Consider the following 19,419-nt stretch of genomic DNA (forward strand, 5'->3'; position numbering starts at 1 on the left):
ACAAATAGATTTGGGACTCTTTTGTTTTGTTGTATTGTGATGTTCTTTTTTTAATATTAAAAAAAAAAAAAAAAAAAAAAAAAACAACCTGAGATATTTACAGGGGCTTCCAGACAGGGGCACACATAATTTAGGTTTGGCAATTTTGTTATGGATCCCCCTGAAAAACACGATGAGGAACAAAGATCTCAGTGGATAGAGACAATACTAAGAATAAGGGCTAGTGAAAATATTTTGTTAGTGGGAGGCTAACCAAGGAGGGAGGAGAGGCACATTTTATTACTAAAAAGCCTGTAAAGGGAGATTTTATACACAGATCAGCTAACATAGCCTCAGATTCTGCTTTCTCCTTTTATTTCAGTCCTAAGTTGTACAATATTTGGCTATCGTGATGCACACATTGGATTCTTTCTGTGTACAATGCTGTGAATATGGAGGGAGAGCTCCAAGCAGCTAAAAAAGCAGCAAAAAGCACCTTTCATATTCAGAACCTAGGAAGTTTTCACTGTTCTCGCTGATATCAATCTTTGGGTGGACCCCACCTTTTGAACTTCTTTGGTCATATTAGTCAGGATGAGAACTGGTCAAATGTTGTGTCAACTCATTTACATTTTGAAAGAGTAATTCTTCACTTTTAAACACTTAAAAACTATGGGAAAATATAAATCAAAACCACAGGCGTAGCTTTTCACAGTAAAAGAAATTTTAAATTAAGGCTCTCTGCCCCAAACTCCCTGCTGAAATGCTGCTTGTGGAAAGGGAGATGGCACAAGTTACTTATTGAGCTAGATGATAAATTTTAAATTTCTTTGCCATTGCTTTCACAATATTATTTAAATATGTATTTTTTTTCTATCTGAATAATTTCTAACAATCGTACTTGTCATGACCAGGATTCAGTGTTTATTGAACAACTTTCAAAAAGAGATTTTAGTACTTAGAGACACATTCTTTTGGTCAGATGAACGATCTCTCTGAATTTCAGGCCTGATAAACATGATTTAGTGTAATTAGGTACCGATCTACAGAATAGTGTGGAAAGTGAATGGTTTGCCTTTCGTAAAGAAACTTCTTTGTACATTTGTGTAATGTGAAAGATTTTTCTTGAAAAGGTTAAAAAAAAGTTCTAATCAACTTCTGTACATTATGTAGAACTTCATTTTCTAAACTCTGCAAAAGAAAGTTTCATATTTAATGGGAAATCATGAATTATTCCATTTATTATCTACTTCCTCCTTTCAAAGACATGATCTGGATAAAAGGCGGGGTGAATAATTTCAAAAAATACAATACATTTTTAATGGGAAGGTGCAAACTACAGATTCTCATGACTATTAGCAAGTATAGAGGAAACAGAATTTTACTTGCAAAAACTCATCAAACTCTTGCAAAGATAAAATACATGACATACTTTAATAAAGAAGAACACAGTGAGCTGAAGTATTTCTTTTTTATGTAACTTGTTGTTTTTACTAAGTTTTGTCTCACGGTTTTCTGGTGCTTTCGTTTCTCCATAGTTCAACAATATTTAGTAGTGAAGATAATGTACAAACTATACACAACTGATGTCTATTTTTAAAGCATTCCACAAAGGTGGAAAGGCATCTCTAACATACAAAGAATTTGAAATAATGAAAGTCAGGCTCATTTGCCTTGGTGCAGAGATGACTTCCTAATAATTCTCTCAGTGAATCGTTCTGAATTTCTAAAATCCTTCATTTTCTTTCCCTCTTTCTTCATCTTTATTTATTTGTCTTTAGATTACCAAGTAAGTTCTGATGGATGCTTGAGTGGGTTATCATAAGCAGATGCAAAAATGCTCTGGGGATTGTTGATAGCAGTAGTATGATAATAAATGAATAGCCTTGTATACCACTTTATGATAATTCAGTGCATCAGCTCTAGCAAGAAAATAGTTATCATTATCTCTTTCTAAGGTAGTTTTACACACTACAAAAGAAATCTGCAGAAGTTCCTGGCTTTCTGTCCCTTAGATCATCTCTGGAATAAAAGGGAAAGTTAAGAAATACTTCGCTTTGATAAATAATAGTCCATAAAATATGGTTGGAATTACTTTTTGTTAACGAACATAATTAATTTAGAAAGATAAGCTGAGAGATTAGTGAGTATAATGTGCTTTTTTTAATTACATTTTAAATGAAAGCTAATGATTACAGGTGTGTATGCTGTTGTATGAAAAATATTTTGATGAGGGTGATGCTTTATTTCTTTTAGTTGGTTTCACTGCATTTATGTTTAGGAACACGATGTCCCAAAATTCAGTGTTAAAATTTGTATTTCCATTTTCTGTGCTAATTAGAATTCTTAATTATTACAGTACTTACATTCATTTTAAAATACTTCTTCTGTGTCATCCTTTGATGTTTATAATTGATTAATTTTTCATTTTATGTAGTATTAAAGTGGCAGCGTAGCTTTGAACAAAAGGAAGCGAGTCCAATCTGTGTTCTTTGCGGGATCTTACTGACAGGTTATGCATCCACTTCTGATTGCATGACTTAGTTTAAAGTGTAGTTTGACAGCAGTCACACTGTGAGCCAACAGATGAAAAATACTGCACTACATGTGCTGAAAGTTATTATGCTTATATGTATATAAGGTATAGAGTGGCTATGTACTTTGTTTTTTTATACACTTCATTTTCTGCTTTCCATTAACAGTTGTGAATACGTACCTCCATAAACCTTATCCTGTTGAAAAAACATTTATATACTGGAATTTTTGCATGAGTCAGTTCCAAGAAAATAGTCTCTATCCTGGTATGCATAATTTGTCATGGTATGTTTCTTCTTTACTCATCAGAGTAGGGACCTCTGCTTATAACACTTGTTTAATTTGTTGCTTTTAATTGTAGGACATCAGCTATTTTGTCTTCATAGTTTGGGAATTAAAAACGTGCACCTGACCCCAATATCATGTATTTCTCAGATTTAATAATAAAAAATTCTCATGTTACTGTCTATTACTACTTAACAGCATTTATCGTACTTTCGTATTTTTCTTAAATGAGATTACCATATTTCATTAAAAGTATTTAAGCAGGCAGTCCTTAAACTAGGATTAAAGAGGGTTGTGCCCTGTTTCAGTTAAACAGCTCTGTATTGTTAGCAGTGTGTGGGGAAAGTTTGTTAAGCACTGAGGGCTTGGCTCACAAAAAAAAAACCAAGTTAATGAAATGTCTTTGAATACAGTTTCTAAACGTTACAATCATTGGTGTAGTAATTATTTGAAACTGTTAATGCTTTTCAATTTTACATACTCTCATTGTTTAATCCCATTTTCTGCTTTAGAAAATGAAATTGTTACAGTATACTTGTACTGTAGTCAGCATCTGACATGAACCTACAGTACTTGCAAAATCCTAGCAAATTTAAAGAAACAAACCTTGTTTAAAAAAAAAAGTAGACTCATAGAATTGCTCAGGTTGGAAAAGACCTTAAAGATTATCAAGACTAATCACAACCTGACCATGCTACCCTAACTCTAACAACCCTCCGCTAAGTCATGTCCCTGAGCACCACATCCAAACAGTTTTTGAACACATCCAGGGATGGTGACCCAACCGTAGCCTTCTGTATCTGTTTTGCATGTCTGCCATTGACCACTCCAGGTGGGAGGCCTGGAGATGTAAGCTCACGGTAACAAATTCTGTTGTGACATGACATGTTGAGTGTTCTGATTATTACCAGCACCTGTCTCGTGGCCTCTTAATTTCTGTCTCCTTTTCTCTCTGTGAAGGGCAGAATGCCATAGGACTAGCAGTTAAGGGATGGCACTCCCAGTCTCCAAGCATTACTTAAGAGTCCTGTAACAGTACTGTACCAGCAGATGCCTGAGACTGCAGCAGCAGTGTTGTTTCATTAGCTCCAGTGAACATGGGCGTTTCTGATTTTTGCATAAGCAAGTACAGATTAGAGTCAGGCTTCTGTGCTCAAATCAGTTTCCTCAGGGTGGCTCCGGATAGTTTTAGAATAGCAACAACAAAAATAAAATAAGTCCATAAAAGAAAATTATCTAAGTAGCTATAAAATACTGCATCACAGTAACTGCACGTGTGCCAAATGTTAGTACCCAACCAGATCGCTAAGTGGACCTCACGTCACTGTGTGACCCGACCTGCATAAATAAACATCTGATGGCATCAACGGAGACCAGCGTGTGGGCAGGTGAGCAGTGGGTTCCCAGCATCTTCTGTGTGTTAAGTGTCATCTGTCGATCGAAATGGATTCAGGAAAAAAAGAAATGTGTGTGATTTAGATTAGAAACAGAACCATTGCTCTCAGCTTTAAACATAAAGTCGCTGCTCCGGCTGCTCGCGGGGCGGCTGTTCCCTTTGTTCTGCGGCCGTGCCTCGTCGCTTTGACAGCGGCGTGATTAACGCGTCGTGACTGCAGTTTTCCACATTTCCAGTAGATGCCCCCAGAGACCATTAAACCTCTTGAACGTCTCCTCTTCAACCAAATAAAAGGGCAGTCTTCTTTCATTTTCCTTCTCCAAGTAACATAATTGTTCGAAAGAAGCCTAAAATCGGGTGGGTGCGATAAAGTAAACTTCTCTATTTCTTAATATATAGTAATTAGTGTAAAAAATAGAAAGCCAAAAGGTTTAGCATAACCTTGTTTATTAATGCAGAGGAAACGTAAAGCTAACAGCTGGACTTTATAAAATAAATCATGGACATCTAATTAGGTATCTGTTTTTGATATTGATATCAAGAATAAAGTTATCTGCAGCAATGTATCTCACTTCACATGCTGTGTGATATCATAGGAAAAGATATGAAAAGCATGTTGATTATTAACAATGCATGGCTTATTTCAAGGTACCACAAAAAGTTCTTCTTGGCCTTTGCTTCTGTCACCTGCACCACTCTGGCTAAAAGCGCTGCTTTCTGGAGAGGATTTTTGTCTGGAATCACTGAGAGAACTGAAACAAATTCAGAATTGGTTACTGTGCCAAACTCTCATTTAGGAGGTTTCACCCGTAACATTCATCCCCATATCATTCATTTCTACCCTTTCTCTATACTTTCTGTATTATCAGTCACATCTTATGTCCTAAACTTCTTAAAGGAAACAAATGTAGTATTTTGCTTTTTGGGTATCAGGAAACGCTCCTTTACTGAAAGGGTTGTTAAGCACTGGAATGGGCTCCCCAGGGAGGTGGTTGAGTTGCCATCCCTGGATGTGTTTAAAAACTGTTTGGATGTGGTGCTCAGGGACAGGATTTAGTGCTGGGTTGTTAGAGGTAGCATGGTCAGGTTGCTATTGGACTTGATAATCTTTAAGGTCTTTTCTAATCTGAGCAATTCTATGATTCTATAACTTTGGGAGACAGCTTACATCCTTGTGCCTCCAAAATCTGAGTGGTTATACAGTAGTAGATAGTCTCATTGCTTGTGTGTTGCCAATCCAGTCCTCATTATCTAAGAATAAATGCATTCCATACATTTGGCATCTTAACTACTATCTGAATCTCTTTATTAATTGGCATGGGCTTGTATTAAAAGAATAGTAAAACTAATTTTTAGGACAGACTTATATTCCAGCATTTTTGTTTGTTTGTTTTCTTCTATTCATTTGATGATAACACTGTCTTTTACAGAAAATGTGCTTTGATATCAGGTAAAATGCACAGATTTTCTGTTGATTCAAAATATTGGTACTGGGTATTAAGAGCTAAAAATGAGAATACCAATATTTTATTTATTATTTATATGTATATTTTTAATATATGAATGGATATTAATACATTAATATATATTTTTTATATATGAATAATAATTTATTAATATGTTTAAGCAGCTAATTACTTCTTTACTTCTAGCACATACAATTATCTAAGGCATGTACACATATGTAATGTACAAACCACAGTAGGTAGATAAATACAGATGTGCAGATCTGTATACAGTCTTTATTCCATTGTTGTGAAATCCTATTACTGGAAGGTTCGGTTCTCATCCTTTGAAAGATGGTGGAAATTTTTTGCTTAAAAGTCGTCTTCATTTCTATAAATGGTTAAATAGAAGTTTAAAAAGAATAAATCTTACATATAAAAAGTAAAAAATAAATTGCACCATATGAATATAACAACTACACAGTATTTTGAGGCTGCATACTGTGAACGTGGGATGTACCAGAAATATTTTGGCCCACAGAAGTATGAATGTTAATATATTTCTCTTCTCAGTTTTTGAAAATAAATGTTGCAAATGTTTTCTGGTAAGGAACAGTTATGTGTTTTCTTTTATATGTATGACTAGTATGTGTTTTCAATCTTAACAAAACATACACACAAATAAATTCAGAAGTGAGAACTGTAAAAGTCCTCACGTATCTTTTAGAGTTGTGTAATGTTTTTGTTTTGAGTTCTGCTACAGGAGTGTAAGAAATACATATGCTGGATTAATGTGAATCTACATAGTAATTAATAGATTTCTTTTAATGGTACTGAGCATGAAATAATGCAGAGTATTTACTTATCATGCCTCATGTTACTGTTTCCTTTATTGATATCTAGTTAAGACATTTTTATATGAATTCCATTTTAAAAAGCTACAGTAGCTCTTTGTAGGCTAGGACAATTGGTCTCATTGGGGTATTGTTCAGTGTGAGATCATCTGAATTTCTTGCATACTGTGTAAATCTCAGTTTTCAAAATTCCATATTTATTTTATAGCCGCTGAGAATTTGTACTTAAATAGAATCTCATCTAAAAAGACAATTTTGGAAACATATTGAAAACTTGAATGGAATCTGCGAAATAAAATTACCATATCTAGGCCCCTGTCATTTCACTGGGACAAGGATTTGTTTTCTCAAACTGGAGACCTACTTCTGCAGACGTTTAGATCTGTACTTCAGTGATGCAGGTGGTCCCATTGGACTCATAGCTTTCTCCAGGATGGGACACAATAATTGTTTCATGCCACATAAAAGAAATGTTTGGATTATTTCCATAAATAATACCTAAAAAGATGTATTACCTCTTGAGACTATTTCATTATGCAATTTTTTGATATGTATATTTTATCAGAATTTATGAATGGGATAACTTGGATATAAATTCATCATTGCATCCTTTGATTTTAAAATTAGGGAGTAAACCAGTCCCAGCCGAAATTCTGTGCTAAAAAGAAAAATAATATCTAATGATTATGTTTCTGGCATAGCATTTGTTTGACATTTTAAACCAAGGCATTATATCCTACAGCAAAACTATTTAACATACACTTTTTTTTTTTCTTTTTAACGTGTGGAATCTGCTACATTTTTCCCTGTGCGCTGTTTTAAAGCAAAGTAAGAGTTTATTGTGTTTTCATAAACTAATGAAAACATGTATTTTTCCCATCAGTCAGCATTTTTTTAATTTTTTTTTTAATTTTTTTTTTTTTTTTTTTTTTTTTTTTTTTTTTTTTTTTTTACCAGTACCAGCTGAAGGATACCAGTACATTTTGAGCATGTTTGCAAAGTATATTTGGGTATTTCTTTAATACCAAGTTCACTTCCCGAGGGGGGGATATTTGTAATTGTGTTTTGGCAGAATGCTTTTTGAGAAGAGGAAAGAAAAAAACGTTCCCTGCTGGTGATCTGCAGAGGTCTGGTCTTGAAAGCTGTATCTGTGCTTATTTGGTAAGGTGGAGAAGAGAATATGGGTTTAAAGGCTTAAAATCCATCTTTCTTATTCCCAGTAACAGGAATTCATACAAGGAGAACATCTGCATAGACATGCTGCGACAGGGTTATCACAAGTCCTTCTCCGAGCTCTTCACTCTGATACAGAAGTGGAATGCCTTGAGGGAGGCTGCAGGGCCTGGGTCAGCCATATGGCAGCGGCAGTCCCTGGAGGAGCAGCCTGATAAGCTGGATCAGCTTTACCACTTCCTGACCAGGGCTGAGGCAGCCCAGCGAGCAGGTAAATGGGGGGATTGTGGGTAGCAGAGCAGCGGGAGCCGCAGCCGCGAATGCCTGGGGGAAGCTTCCAAATTGTTTCATGTATGAATTTGAAACGTTACTGCATCTTAGCACATTTCAGCCTTAGTCGACTAAGCTGTATTTATAGAATAAATGATTAGGAGCTGCAGATATCGGGAGAGGGGGGGAAAAAAAAGCGAAAACGTGTGGAGTGTGTTATAATATCATTAGAAATGTTTTGTATATTTACAGCTTTGATAACATCTCAAACATTTTCTCGTAACTTCATTATTTATTGTTTTTCTTTCTGTGTTGATTTGACTAGCCGGTTTTGTATTAGAAAAAAAATTAATAGGTGAAACGCTGCTTCTCACAGTAATAGTTGTATAAATTTGATTTTATTAAATGATCTGTCTGCTAACTGTTTGGATTTGTGACTGACCTTAAAAAGACTGTGAACGTGTCAAATAAAATACATCACGTAGCTGTAACATGTCACCTGTGAATTACTAGATATTAGTGAAGACGTAACTCCAAATTACTGTATTTTCTCTATTGCCTACTGTTTACTAAGCACTCTTCTTTATCATTTTGTTTGACTGTAAATACTGATATAACTTACTTTGTCTTTCTCCTTTGGAATAATTGTAGGGAAGGAAGCAGGTAAAACTACAGTCCTGTCTCACAGCAGAGCTGATTTCATTATATCTTGCTTGTTTCAAGTAGTGTTTTCATCATTACAAAGAGAAAAATCTAAAATAAAGCTTGAGAGTTTGAGACCCAAGCTTTCTTACTGAAACTTCGAACGCTTCGTTTTAAAAGGGAACAGCAATAACAAAAACTTTCAGCACTAAAAAACAAACAAACAAAAAAAACAAAACAAAACAAAAAAAACCTGTTCATTTAAAATGTTTATGTTTATTTAAAGCCAAACTATGTATTTATTTAATTGGCTGTAATCCTAGGCAGGAAGTCTAACCAGTCCATTATGGAAAAGTATCTTCAGATTTTTCTGAGTATGATTAAAGTCTGAACAGGCACCTCTGTAGTTTGCAGGAGTATGAAAGAGACATTTTACACTGAGACTAGCTTGATACACATAAGCATTCTGCCTTTGTGCTAGTGTTCAAAAGTAGTGGGTGTGGAATATCTGGATGAGCATGCTTCCTGAAGCTGCTTGAGGGGAGAATACTTTGCTTTCCTTCTGTGCAAGATTTTCTCTAGTGTTGCTAACTGGTACATGCCAATAGATTTGGCAAGTATCCTCCCAGAGAAGTAAATTCAGGTTCTGCCCAGTGAAAGGCAGAGGCCTTTCTCTCAGTGAACTTGGCATTCATTGCATGCTGGGTTCCATGAGAGACAGGATGCTGCCAATTGACTGACTGATGGAGTCTTGCCTCTAGAAGGGAGTATCTCCAAATTTTACCTGTTGAAGTTGGTTAAAATGAAGGCTAAGTAATGAGAACCTGCCAGCAGACCTGACAAATATTTAAGCAGCAAATCATTAATGAATTCTTTGATTGTGGAATGGTGAGAGTTCTGATTTTTTTCAGTATATACCTTGGCACAAATCTGCATTTCATGTGAGGCCAGAGCTATGGCACATGAGGGGATGGATGTTGATTCATACTGCAGATGTTACAGCTAGTAGTGCTGCAAATATAACGTATGAATTACACAGCTCATCAAATACTAATTCTGGAGTTCCACTAATTAAGTTTCTCTCTGATTCTAATCAAATTGCTCGGAGCTCTGGCTTATGATCTTACGACAACTTCAGTTGAAAACATTTTAAAACTGTACCACAGTTAAGTTCGTCCTTCAACTGGAATTTACTGCAGTGTAGCAGTTGCAACAGCAGCTGACCTGTGTTTGCTCCTCAGCCACCACAATTCAAGCCAAATATGGCTTAAAATGCTTTAAGTAATATTTGTGGCAGTGAGGTGTGAGACTTCCGCAGTAACATTATACTGAAAATTTACCTTTCTCAGATACAGCATCCCAAGCTACAGTTGTGGTGAAAAAGAACAGCAAAAAACTTTATGATTTGTAATTTTTTTATTAATTTAAACTTCATGGGAGGATTGTTTTTGAAGTGGAAGTGGCAAAACAAAAATGAAACATAGCTTATCTTAGTAAAAAGTTTTCCCATTTGTTCTTTAGTTTTTTCACCTGATATTTTGATGCCTCACAGTGTAGCTGTCTCAGTGTGAATTTCAATTAGATCTGCTGCCCCTAAGTTCAGCATTTTAGAGCTCTTAGCGAAGTGCGGACAGAAAGTTAGGTGTTCATTCATCCACTTTACATACTTATTGGTGGAATATGTTTATGTTTTCTTTTCCTGACTGATTGCAATTATTGATGCTACGATGTTGCAAGTAAATTGTTTGCTTGGACAGAATTAATCAAAGCAGCCCATTGTGATGTGGAGGCTAATATCAAAGAGCAATTAATTTAATTACTTCTACATTTGAAAATCGCGATTGTTTACCAGTGTTTTTTTATACAAACTGTTTACCTTCAAATATACCATTGAGCATTCTCTCAGTTCTTGTTTCTAATGGAACATTTCAATGGAACTTCGAATCATACAGCAGTCCTTCTTTTAGGCTGGTATTATACTGCTTGCAAAATCTGTTTTTCTAACTTTATCTCATTGCCATTGCATTTGAATACTTTCCAAGTATTTAAAAATAAAAAGCTAACAGTAATCCCTGCATCTTCTAAAAAAAAAAATAATAATAATAAAAAAAAAAGTCAAAAAGCTGATGGTTATTCTGCCTCAAGTACAGCATTATTTTAAAAAAGAAAAAAAAAAAAGGAAAGTATTTGGCAGAAATATTGATGATACTTGTTGAATGCATTCTTCTTTGGTCTTCCTTGATGCAAGCAATGTAAATGTTTTGGACATCAGAATACAGTTGTTTCCAATTATTCTTTGAACTTCCTCCATTATCATGCACTAGTCTTTCTTTCTAGTAGTTTTGATATCAGTAGCTTAAAAATTAAAAAATGATATACCTGTTTAAATAAGTGTAAATAAGTATACTTTTAGGATGTTTTAAAGAACTCAGGATATATGCCAAAGTAGTCTACATAGCTTGGCATTAGTTGTATAATATGATAATGTTGTATACCTTGATAAATGTTGCCTTTTTCAATAAGAAAAATATGTATCTTGAGGCTGTTGAATTGAATGCCCTGTTGCCAGACTAATTTCACCGAAAGGTATAATTGTCCTTGGGATTGATGTTGCAATCCCTTTGAAGAAGCAGAGCTCCCTAGCACCCATTCAGTACTTTTCTGTGTGTTAGCAAGAGGAAGTGTTGGAAACCACAGTCCCATTCCAGACTGACGGTGAGGACTGCTGACTGAAAATCTTTGGCTGCTGACATCCTTAGAACAAACGATGTCCATACCCTGCATAGGCACAGCTAAATAGGGTTAATTTTGCGTCCATTTTGTTTGTCTAAGACCCCAGATAAAATTTGGCTCTTTATCTGTGTGCATTTGGGTGGGTCATAGGGAAAAGTAGTAACAAAGGAAAAATACCCAAATCCTTTGCTTACCTTTTGGAATTTTTTAACACCCAGATTAATGTATGCCTGGGAGAACAGCTTATTATAATGATGGATGTTGCTGTTCCTCAGACAAAAATACTTACAATAGCTTTTATGTGTTCTTTGCATGCATTTTACCATGAGAGTGTAACTGATTCTTTAAATTGTTACCTGGCTGCTACAGTCTGCCTTATTGTTTTAAAATGCATTGCTAATTTGGTTTTTGGATCTATATGCTCATTGGGTGAAGCCAGTTCTTTGAATTATCTCCTCAAATTATTGTATAGCTCTAGTTTTGTAAGTTGGTTAGCACTCAGCCTACAAGAAGAACAGCAGTACATGGATTGTACCATAAAGCATCAATCTGGTATTTCAGAGGGAGGTCAGTTCCTTGGATTACATCTGAATTGCTTATTGAATGGAGATGTGAACCCAAACTGAATCCTTACCTGTGCTGTAATGTAAACCACAAAGACCCTGTGATCAGTGCTTGCTAGAGTGGTTGGTTACCTGTGTTGCATTCTCCTTCCAGACAGCGCAAGTCGAGGTACAACTCAAGAATTCTTTAAGGAAAATACCTCTCAGCCACTGACTTTACTTTGCTGGAGCAGGGGAGCCAAACCAGGGGAAGTCACGCTGTTCAGTAGCTGCAGTGAGTCAGTCAGTAGCAGGTGACTCTGTTCCCTGTGTCAGAGCCAGTGCATTGAGCTAATATTCAGTGAACATGCTTTCCAAGGGGCAAGACACAGCTTGTTAGCTGATCACTGGGGCAGCTGGTGGAGAGTTGGCATTATGACCCAGGAGCTGTTGCTTTTCTTAGACCCTGTGCAACCTTTGTGATATGCCAAATGCTAAATCTGTGCAAGTGCTACCGGCTGCTGACCCTTGTTCTAGAGAATATCAGAGACAAAGAATTAGAAGGAAGTGCTAACTTAGCTTTTTTTTTCTTCACTTCAGTACAGAGCAAACTTTTGTCAGTGTGAATTAGTATTTGTTCTCATTGCAAAAGGTACTTTATAAACTACATGAAGAAGCATGAATCACATTCGGTGAGAACATTTGGTGCGTTAACACTAGAAAATCTTTCTGTGTTTGAGGTACTGAAGGTCGAAAAATGAATTTAGCATTTTATGGGGAAAAACTTTTCTATAAGATTTCACTTATGCCTTAGGCTGGACTAGAAAAAAATGTGATAACCTTATTGCCCATGTTATGTTGAGGGGGAAAGAAAAAATGAAAGAAGGAAAGGTAAACATACCAAAAGTTCATTCAATATTTTCTAGGAGGAGCTAATTTTTGTTTGGTTTTGAGGGAACAGGCCAAGGAATGCTTTTGTTTTCTGAAGTGGGCTTGTTCTTCTCTACTTTGTGCTGTTCACAGGAAAAAAAAAATGTAGTAGTTGCTAGAGAACAATGGAGTGACTAGCTATAATTTATTATTATTAACTTTTAGAAGTGAAAGGATTCTTCCCTGGAATGATGCCAAGACTTCTCAAAATGTAGCCAGCTGGCTTCAACAGAAGTTGCATTTCTGTGTTTTAAATTGTGCCTCATTGCCTCTAACTGAAGTAGTATGTTCTTATTTTGTTGGCTTGGAGTTCCCCATTGGTGTCACAAGTGACCAGTTGAATTGCCTTGTGTTACTGTTACTAGAGAAGTTTATCCATATATGGCAAATGTATATCCAGATAATTTCTTAGCACCTTTGCATAGATTGTACTTTGAATATATTCTGTCTGTGTACTTAGTGATGGAGGTAAGGTGTTCACCCTGTTTGCCCTGCTACCTAATAATTTGATTGTATCCATGCTACTCCATAGTGCACTTTCTTCATTTGCATTTGTGTATATTAGCTCAGTGAGTGAAGCTTATGGCTAAGCTTTTTGGGAAAAGGTTCCTAGCTGCAAGTGGTTGTCCTTAGCAAGCAGATGGGACTGACTCTTTGCTGTGTATGAATTGAGGTAGAAATAAACTGACTGCAGAGTGATTCTTTTCCTGTTGATGCTCCTTATTGGCTCAACAGCCTTCGTCCTGTATGTTTCTGAATGTGAACTCTTCATGACATCAGCTGTCTTCTTGCTACTGAGCCCCCGGTATTGATCTCTCAGGCAAGAGAAAAATGAAACTTCCAGTACTAATGGTGTCTCATTCTGACATAAAAAATGACTCCTAGTGACTCCAGTGATCTTAAGGCACTCCTTGATATGTCTTCAAGGATGAGTGGTCAGCTATAATTCAGCCATACTCGCTAAAAACAAGTAACTGAACTGGAAGATGAGTGTTACCAGCTGTTGAAAAGTTTCCACATGGCCTTTGCCTGGCAGGAACAAAGGACTGACTGGTAATCCCTTCAGTAGAAAATATTTGGACAGAGATAGATGTTGAAAAATTTCTTTCTGATACCTGTATTTTAAAGGTGAGGTTCTGAAGTGCAAGTTTTGTTTTCTGTTAACAAGAACAGTGTTTTTTCTTCAGGGAAAATACCAAGCCAGGATCTCTTCAGGATGTTGTTTTCATCTCCTCTCTAATATTTGCTCTGGTACTTCTTTTCCTTTCTTTTACTACATTCTGTCAAAAAGCAGATGATACAGCCGTGGCAGCAGTAGTACTTAACTCCTAAATCAGTTCGGATTGGCATACCCAGCTTCCGCCTCTCTGTCCCTGAGCTTTGCACTATTCAGTTGATGAATAGCTGAACACCAGTGTGCAGGCCACAAACCTGAATTACCCTCTGCTCCATGCATGCCTTTGCTTGCCAGATGTTCCTGATGACAGTCCAAGTACAAACCAGTGTTTTACTCAGTGCACTGATCCAAGGCCTATGGCTTTAGCATAACATGGAGAGAGTCTATGTGACTGTTGAGATGCACATGAAGAGATTCTGATGCAGAGCAGGAAACCCTATATGTGCGTAACATATGGGGTGTTATGCTTAAACTCAAGTGGAAGTGATTTTCTTAAATCTTTTCAGCAGAAAGACCTCAGTAAAACTTGATAGAAATACTTTCCTTAAGTACATACCCATTTTTCCACTGTACAGGATGATGAAAGTAAAATATTTTGAAAAGTCCAAATCAAATAAAACAAAATAAGCCAATTTTCTGTATTTTATGTTTTGTTGTAAAAACATTTTTGAAAGTGCAAAATAAGTAGTACAATATAACATAGCAATTCTTGTTTATTAAAAACTAAGAAAAAAAGCACAAACAAATGCTTAAGTGAACAGAATTCAAATGAAATATTACTGCCTTAAATTTGGTAATTTGACATTGAAAAAAAATGCACTTTACATTGGATAATTGCACATAAGATGTGTTCCCTGTCCCATTTCAACCACAGAGTATCAAGCTTCACTGTCATCTGCTCCATCGAGTTCTGTTTGTTCTGCTTAGCTGCCATTTTGGGTAGCCATTATGCTCATCTTTGCAGCATTATTTTAATCCTGTATCCTAAATATTCTGGGAAATCCGAATTCAGCTTCCATTGGTTTTGGAGTAAAAGTACTTTTTGAAATATTACTAGGAACAGCATTTGAACTTCTATCTCTATGCTTTCTTTTATTTTTCTCATTTTAAAACAAGAATTTCTCTTGCAGGAGCTGCTTCACAGTTGTGTGCGTCTCAGACTTTTCTTTCTATTCATTTGGTATTGTATTCCAGTGGTGTCGTTCTCTCTGTGATAGGTGGTATTTTATATATATACGTGTATATAATTTTTTAATATATCATTGGAAGATACTTAAAGATTTCTCCACATGTATTCTATTAACAGATGTAGAGAATTTACAGTAAAAAATCAGAGAGGTCAAAACTTTATTGACAGAAGTACCTATGGGAGACTTTATAGAAGATTGTGTTTATCTATTCTAATATTTTTCTTCTCCGGAGGAGATGAAAGTTCACTTTCACTAAGTCTGACATGCTGGCTATACCTCTGTCAGAATAATATCAATGGATTTCTTGATTTGTAAGTCAGAGAGACTTTGAATCCCAAAGAGAATATGACTTTTAAACATCTATCTTTCGGGTTTGTTTTATTGTGACTCCAGCGTACCTGGTCAGCCACTGTCCAGGACTAATACGGAGGAATGGTTGTCTCTGTGCACCTCTCACTGTTATTCACCAGCAGGATAGTCATCGGAGGGTCACGTTACAGTTCATTCAATCAAGCCGTGGCTGTAGCAATAGCCCGCCTCAGGTCGGTACCATCTCTTGAGATTTGTAGGGCGCTACCAGAAGTGAGCTGCATAATGTCCTGTAGCATTAGCGCCTTGATACTTTGTAGCAAATATTTCAAAGGCAGCAAATCTGTGGTTAGCTTCTTTCCCAATGACAATCCCATTCTCTTTCCTCTTACTGCCCTGTTGCAACTATTTGCGTATACCTGCTAACTTCTAAGTTCATGTTCGCTCAGCTGTAAACAACACCTAATGTGTATTATTACCTTAGATTCAGTTATTGAACAAATTTAGTTTTCATATTTCTGTTTTTGAGTGGTTATTTGATTCATTGCTTGTAATCGTGGTGGGAACCTCTGCTTTCTACATTTGAGATAATCTTCAAAAGTGTTCTTTTATGCTGCAACAGATGTTTAAGTTGGGCTGAAATAAATCATAGCCAAGCATATCTGCTTGATACTGCCTAGATAAACAGTGGGTATATCTGAATTGGTTGTATTGGGCAGACTAATGAGGGATTTATATTACTTTCCCTAAGAATATGTATAATTCAAAATTTTGAGATAGAATACACTGGAGCAGAGATGTGCGGTTTAGAGATGCAAGCAAAGTACTTTTTTGAGTAATTGCTGCTTTTTATTCTAAACGATGCTGATGACTCATAAATGACATAATTTACAGTCAGAAATTAGTCCCGTTTGTTAGTTGGATTTTCCCCAAATCTTCTCAGAGATTAAAAAAGAAAGAAAGAAAGAAAGAAGGGAAGAAAGGAAGAAAGTAAGGAAATTTAATGGCATCCTTTTATTGAAGTGTTTTGATACAGTATCACAGTTATAAAATACTTAGAAAAGATCTGAGCTTCGAGTGAGAGCTGTGTTGAAATTAGGTGCCTTTTTCTGTGTTGATTTCTATGTTGTTCCATATCATGTGTAAGAGAGCTTTTTTCCTTTCTTTTCTCTTTTTTCTCTTTTGTTGAGCAAATCTTAGAAATTGCAGAACTGCTGAAAGCAGAGCTGCTCTGTTCACACATCTGGCTTATCCAAACATTCTTTTACCTGCTGCAGCACTTCAGTTCTTAACTCCTTCTTTACCCAACTATATGAAAATTGTTTTAAGAGCATGCTATTTGGCTTATTCTCATTTCACAGCCACAAACAAAGTAGGAAATCATAATTATTTGTATTCTCAACTAACATAAGCAGAGTTTGGAAATAAAATTAATTTAGTTTTGCCAGTGGTAAATTTAGCTCTGAAATCTATAGATTCTTGGTGCACCTTTTTATCTCATAGGTTCTTTGTCATCGTGTAGGGAATATATTTTTCAGACAACCCTAGAGAGAAGCAATATGACAAGTAGTTAGGTGAGTTTTAGATCTCTAATCCAAATTAATAGGGTTTTTGAATAACCTCCTGTGTTTTTGTGCATGTTCTTTTTTTAATGTGCTCTTGTGACAGAGGCAATTTATATAGACAATCTCATTCAGTAATTTTGAATTGTGAATAATGCATTTCGTAATGCTACTTAGAATTGGGATTTGCAGTGTTTCTATAAATATTAGGGATGGTGTGTATTCATTTAGCTAGCTGATGAGACGTACAAAGTGCCAACTGAATATGTTTTTTCTTCAGATCCTAAAGGAGATCTAAGACTTTAAGCCCCCCTGCTTCCCAGGTTTGTTCTGAGCTCAGTACCTTGGTGGGGTTTTTATGCCAAAAGTTAAAATTTCAGTTGATCCTTAATATGTAAGAGTGTTAAGGTATTAAAAAACAATAACGTAGATGGAAAACTGAAAGCATTTCTTATTAGCGTTACTTTAAATGTTTTCAATGATGTAAAATTAATGGGTGGTGCTTGCAGGGTGTTCTCTTTGGTTCTTTGTCTCCATCATAAGTTGCTACCTTAGATCTGTTTTGAAAGCTCCCGGTGTCTTTGAGGTCTCACTGGTTCAAATACTTCTCCAGTAGAGACTGAATGTGTAAGGTTTTTTGCTCACTCTGCTTCTGTCTTTCAACCTGTTGATGTCTTGTAGAGGCTCTTTGTATTTTATTGATTGAAGTTTTGGTTTTGTACACAAAAATAATAGCAAATTGTTGTAGTTTATATAGATCAAGTTTTCATTTATGCCTGATTTTGTAGGTAATCATTTTCTCCTTACATTTCCTTTTGGATATGTAGGAGAACTTGATAGTGTTTGGCTTCTGGGTAAATTAATAGCCCTTCATTTTCATTATATGGCTATTGCTGTAAGATTTGTGAAAGCTGATGAAAATTAGCATTTTCAATAATATTTGTTTTTAAAGGGAACTCTGAGGAAGTTTATGATAACCAGCTTAACGTGGCCTACTGCTTCGATGACTCTGAAGAGAAACAGTTAAGGAATTACTTTTATGAACAATGCTTTAACACTGCTCAACTAATAAAAACTGATGGTGGGAAAAGACAAGCGCAAGCACATGCATATATGGGCCTTATCAATGAGGAACAAGGTGAGTCACTGTGGTCATAATGCTACATTGCATCAGCATTGAGACGGTCATATTTTGTAACCAATGTTTTGTTACAGGGCACTTAATCTCAGTGTAAATTTGTTTGGAGCCGTAATTTATAAGAAGTTTCAAAGCTTTTGCAATTGTAGTTTCTGGAGCAGCAAATACAAAGATAATAAAGTCTATGATTATTCATAGACATGTTTCCTTTGCTAACTTTCCATCTACAGCCAGTAGAAAAGCAAAATGTAACTTCAAAGGAAGCATTCTTTTTCCACAAAGGTTCTTTTTGTTCAACCTTGTGTCTTTTTGCTAGCTTTTGTCAGAAGACCGATAATGCTGCTTCAAACCGCAAATCATTGCCATAGTGTTGTTTGGTTCCCCTTAAACTCCATTTCCCCATATGTCTCTGTCCTATAAATAGTGTGTGTATATATAATATTAGATATTAATTGATGTAACTGTTTGCCTTATTTTACATGCTTTTTTAAAAATAGATTACCTTTCGTGGCAGACAGCTTTGGTTGTGTACAGCAGGATATACATGAGAAAGATTTTCCTACATTTCTATCAAATCTTCTCATTTTGTGGGAAGAAAATCAGTGAGTGAGCCCCAAGTAGCTGAATAAAATGTTCCAGTTCTAGTTCCTCAGTGTACTGAACTGCTGACCACTTATTCAAATATGTGACTTACATGGCCATTATGTTCTTGTTTATAAGTTTTACCTTTTGTGGTTGACTTCTCAGCTAGAATGGCTTTTCTCAGGGAAAAAAACATAGATTAAGAGAAACTGAAATGTTGTGTGAAAAGAAGGCGATTCTAATAACTTGATAGAAAAATAAAAATAAAAATAAAACCTGACAAAATGGTTACATTTTGAACAATGGCCTCATTTTCCAGCAAAAGCCTGAACATGAAGCATGAACTGCAACCTCTTTGTTGTTGTTGGAAAGCCTTTGACATGACTTTTTCCCCCATTTTCCCTTAAAGCTAAAAAATCCCACCTTACTCAGTATTTCCTTCTGTCATTCACACTGTTTTCTTTTGAACCTGTAATATTTTTTTTGCATGCCACAACCAGAGCTCAACTGAGTTTTAAAATTTGAATTCATGCTCCAGTAACAGATAAAATAGCATTTCTTTTCTTACAAATATTACTATTGTATGAATATTTGTGTTTCGGAGTATGATGTTTTATTCTGACACTTAACTAGTGATAACTCATGTTTACATGGGACTTCCCAACCAATTTGTCCTC

At 35.8% G+C, this 19,419-nt stretch overlaps 1 protein-coding gene across 1 annotated transcript in view; it reads left to right on the forward strand.

Moving 5' to 3' along the window:
* Positions 1-19,419, forward strand: part of TTC29 (tetratricopeptide repeat domain 29) — a 118,547-nt gene that overhangs the window by 12,220 nt on the left and 86,908 nt on the right. The window contains exons 4-5 of the mRNA XM_042828428.1: positions 7,715-7,938; positions 17,975-18,160. Coding sequence (XP_042684362.1) covers positions 7,715-7,938; positions 17,975-18,160 — 410 coding nt within the window. The remainder of the gene's footprint in view (positions 1-7,714; positions 7,939-17,974; positions 18,161-19,419) is intronic.

The sequence above is a fragment of the Centrocercus urophasianus genome, unplaced genomic scaffold (assembly GCF_019232065.1).
Source record: "Centrocercus urophasianus isolate 14NV4802_14NV808 unplaced genomic scaffold, USGS_Curo_1.0 seq_3, whole genome shotgun sequence".
NCBI classification, from domain to species: domain Eukaryota; kingdom Metazoa; phylum Chordata; class Aves; order Galliformes; family Phasianidae; genus Centrocercus; species Centrocercus urophasianus.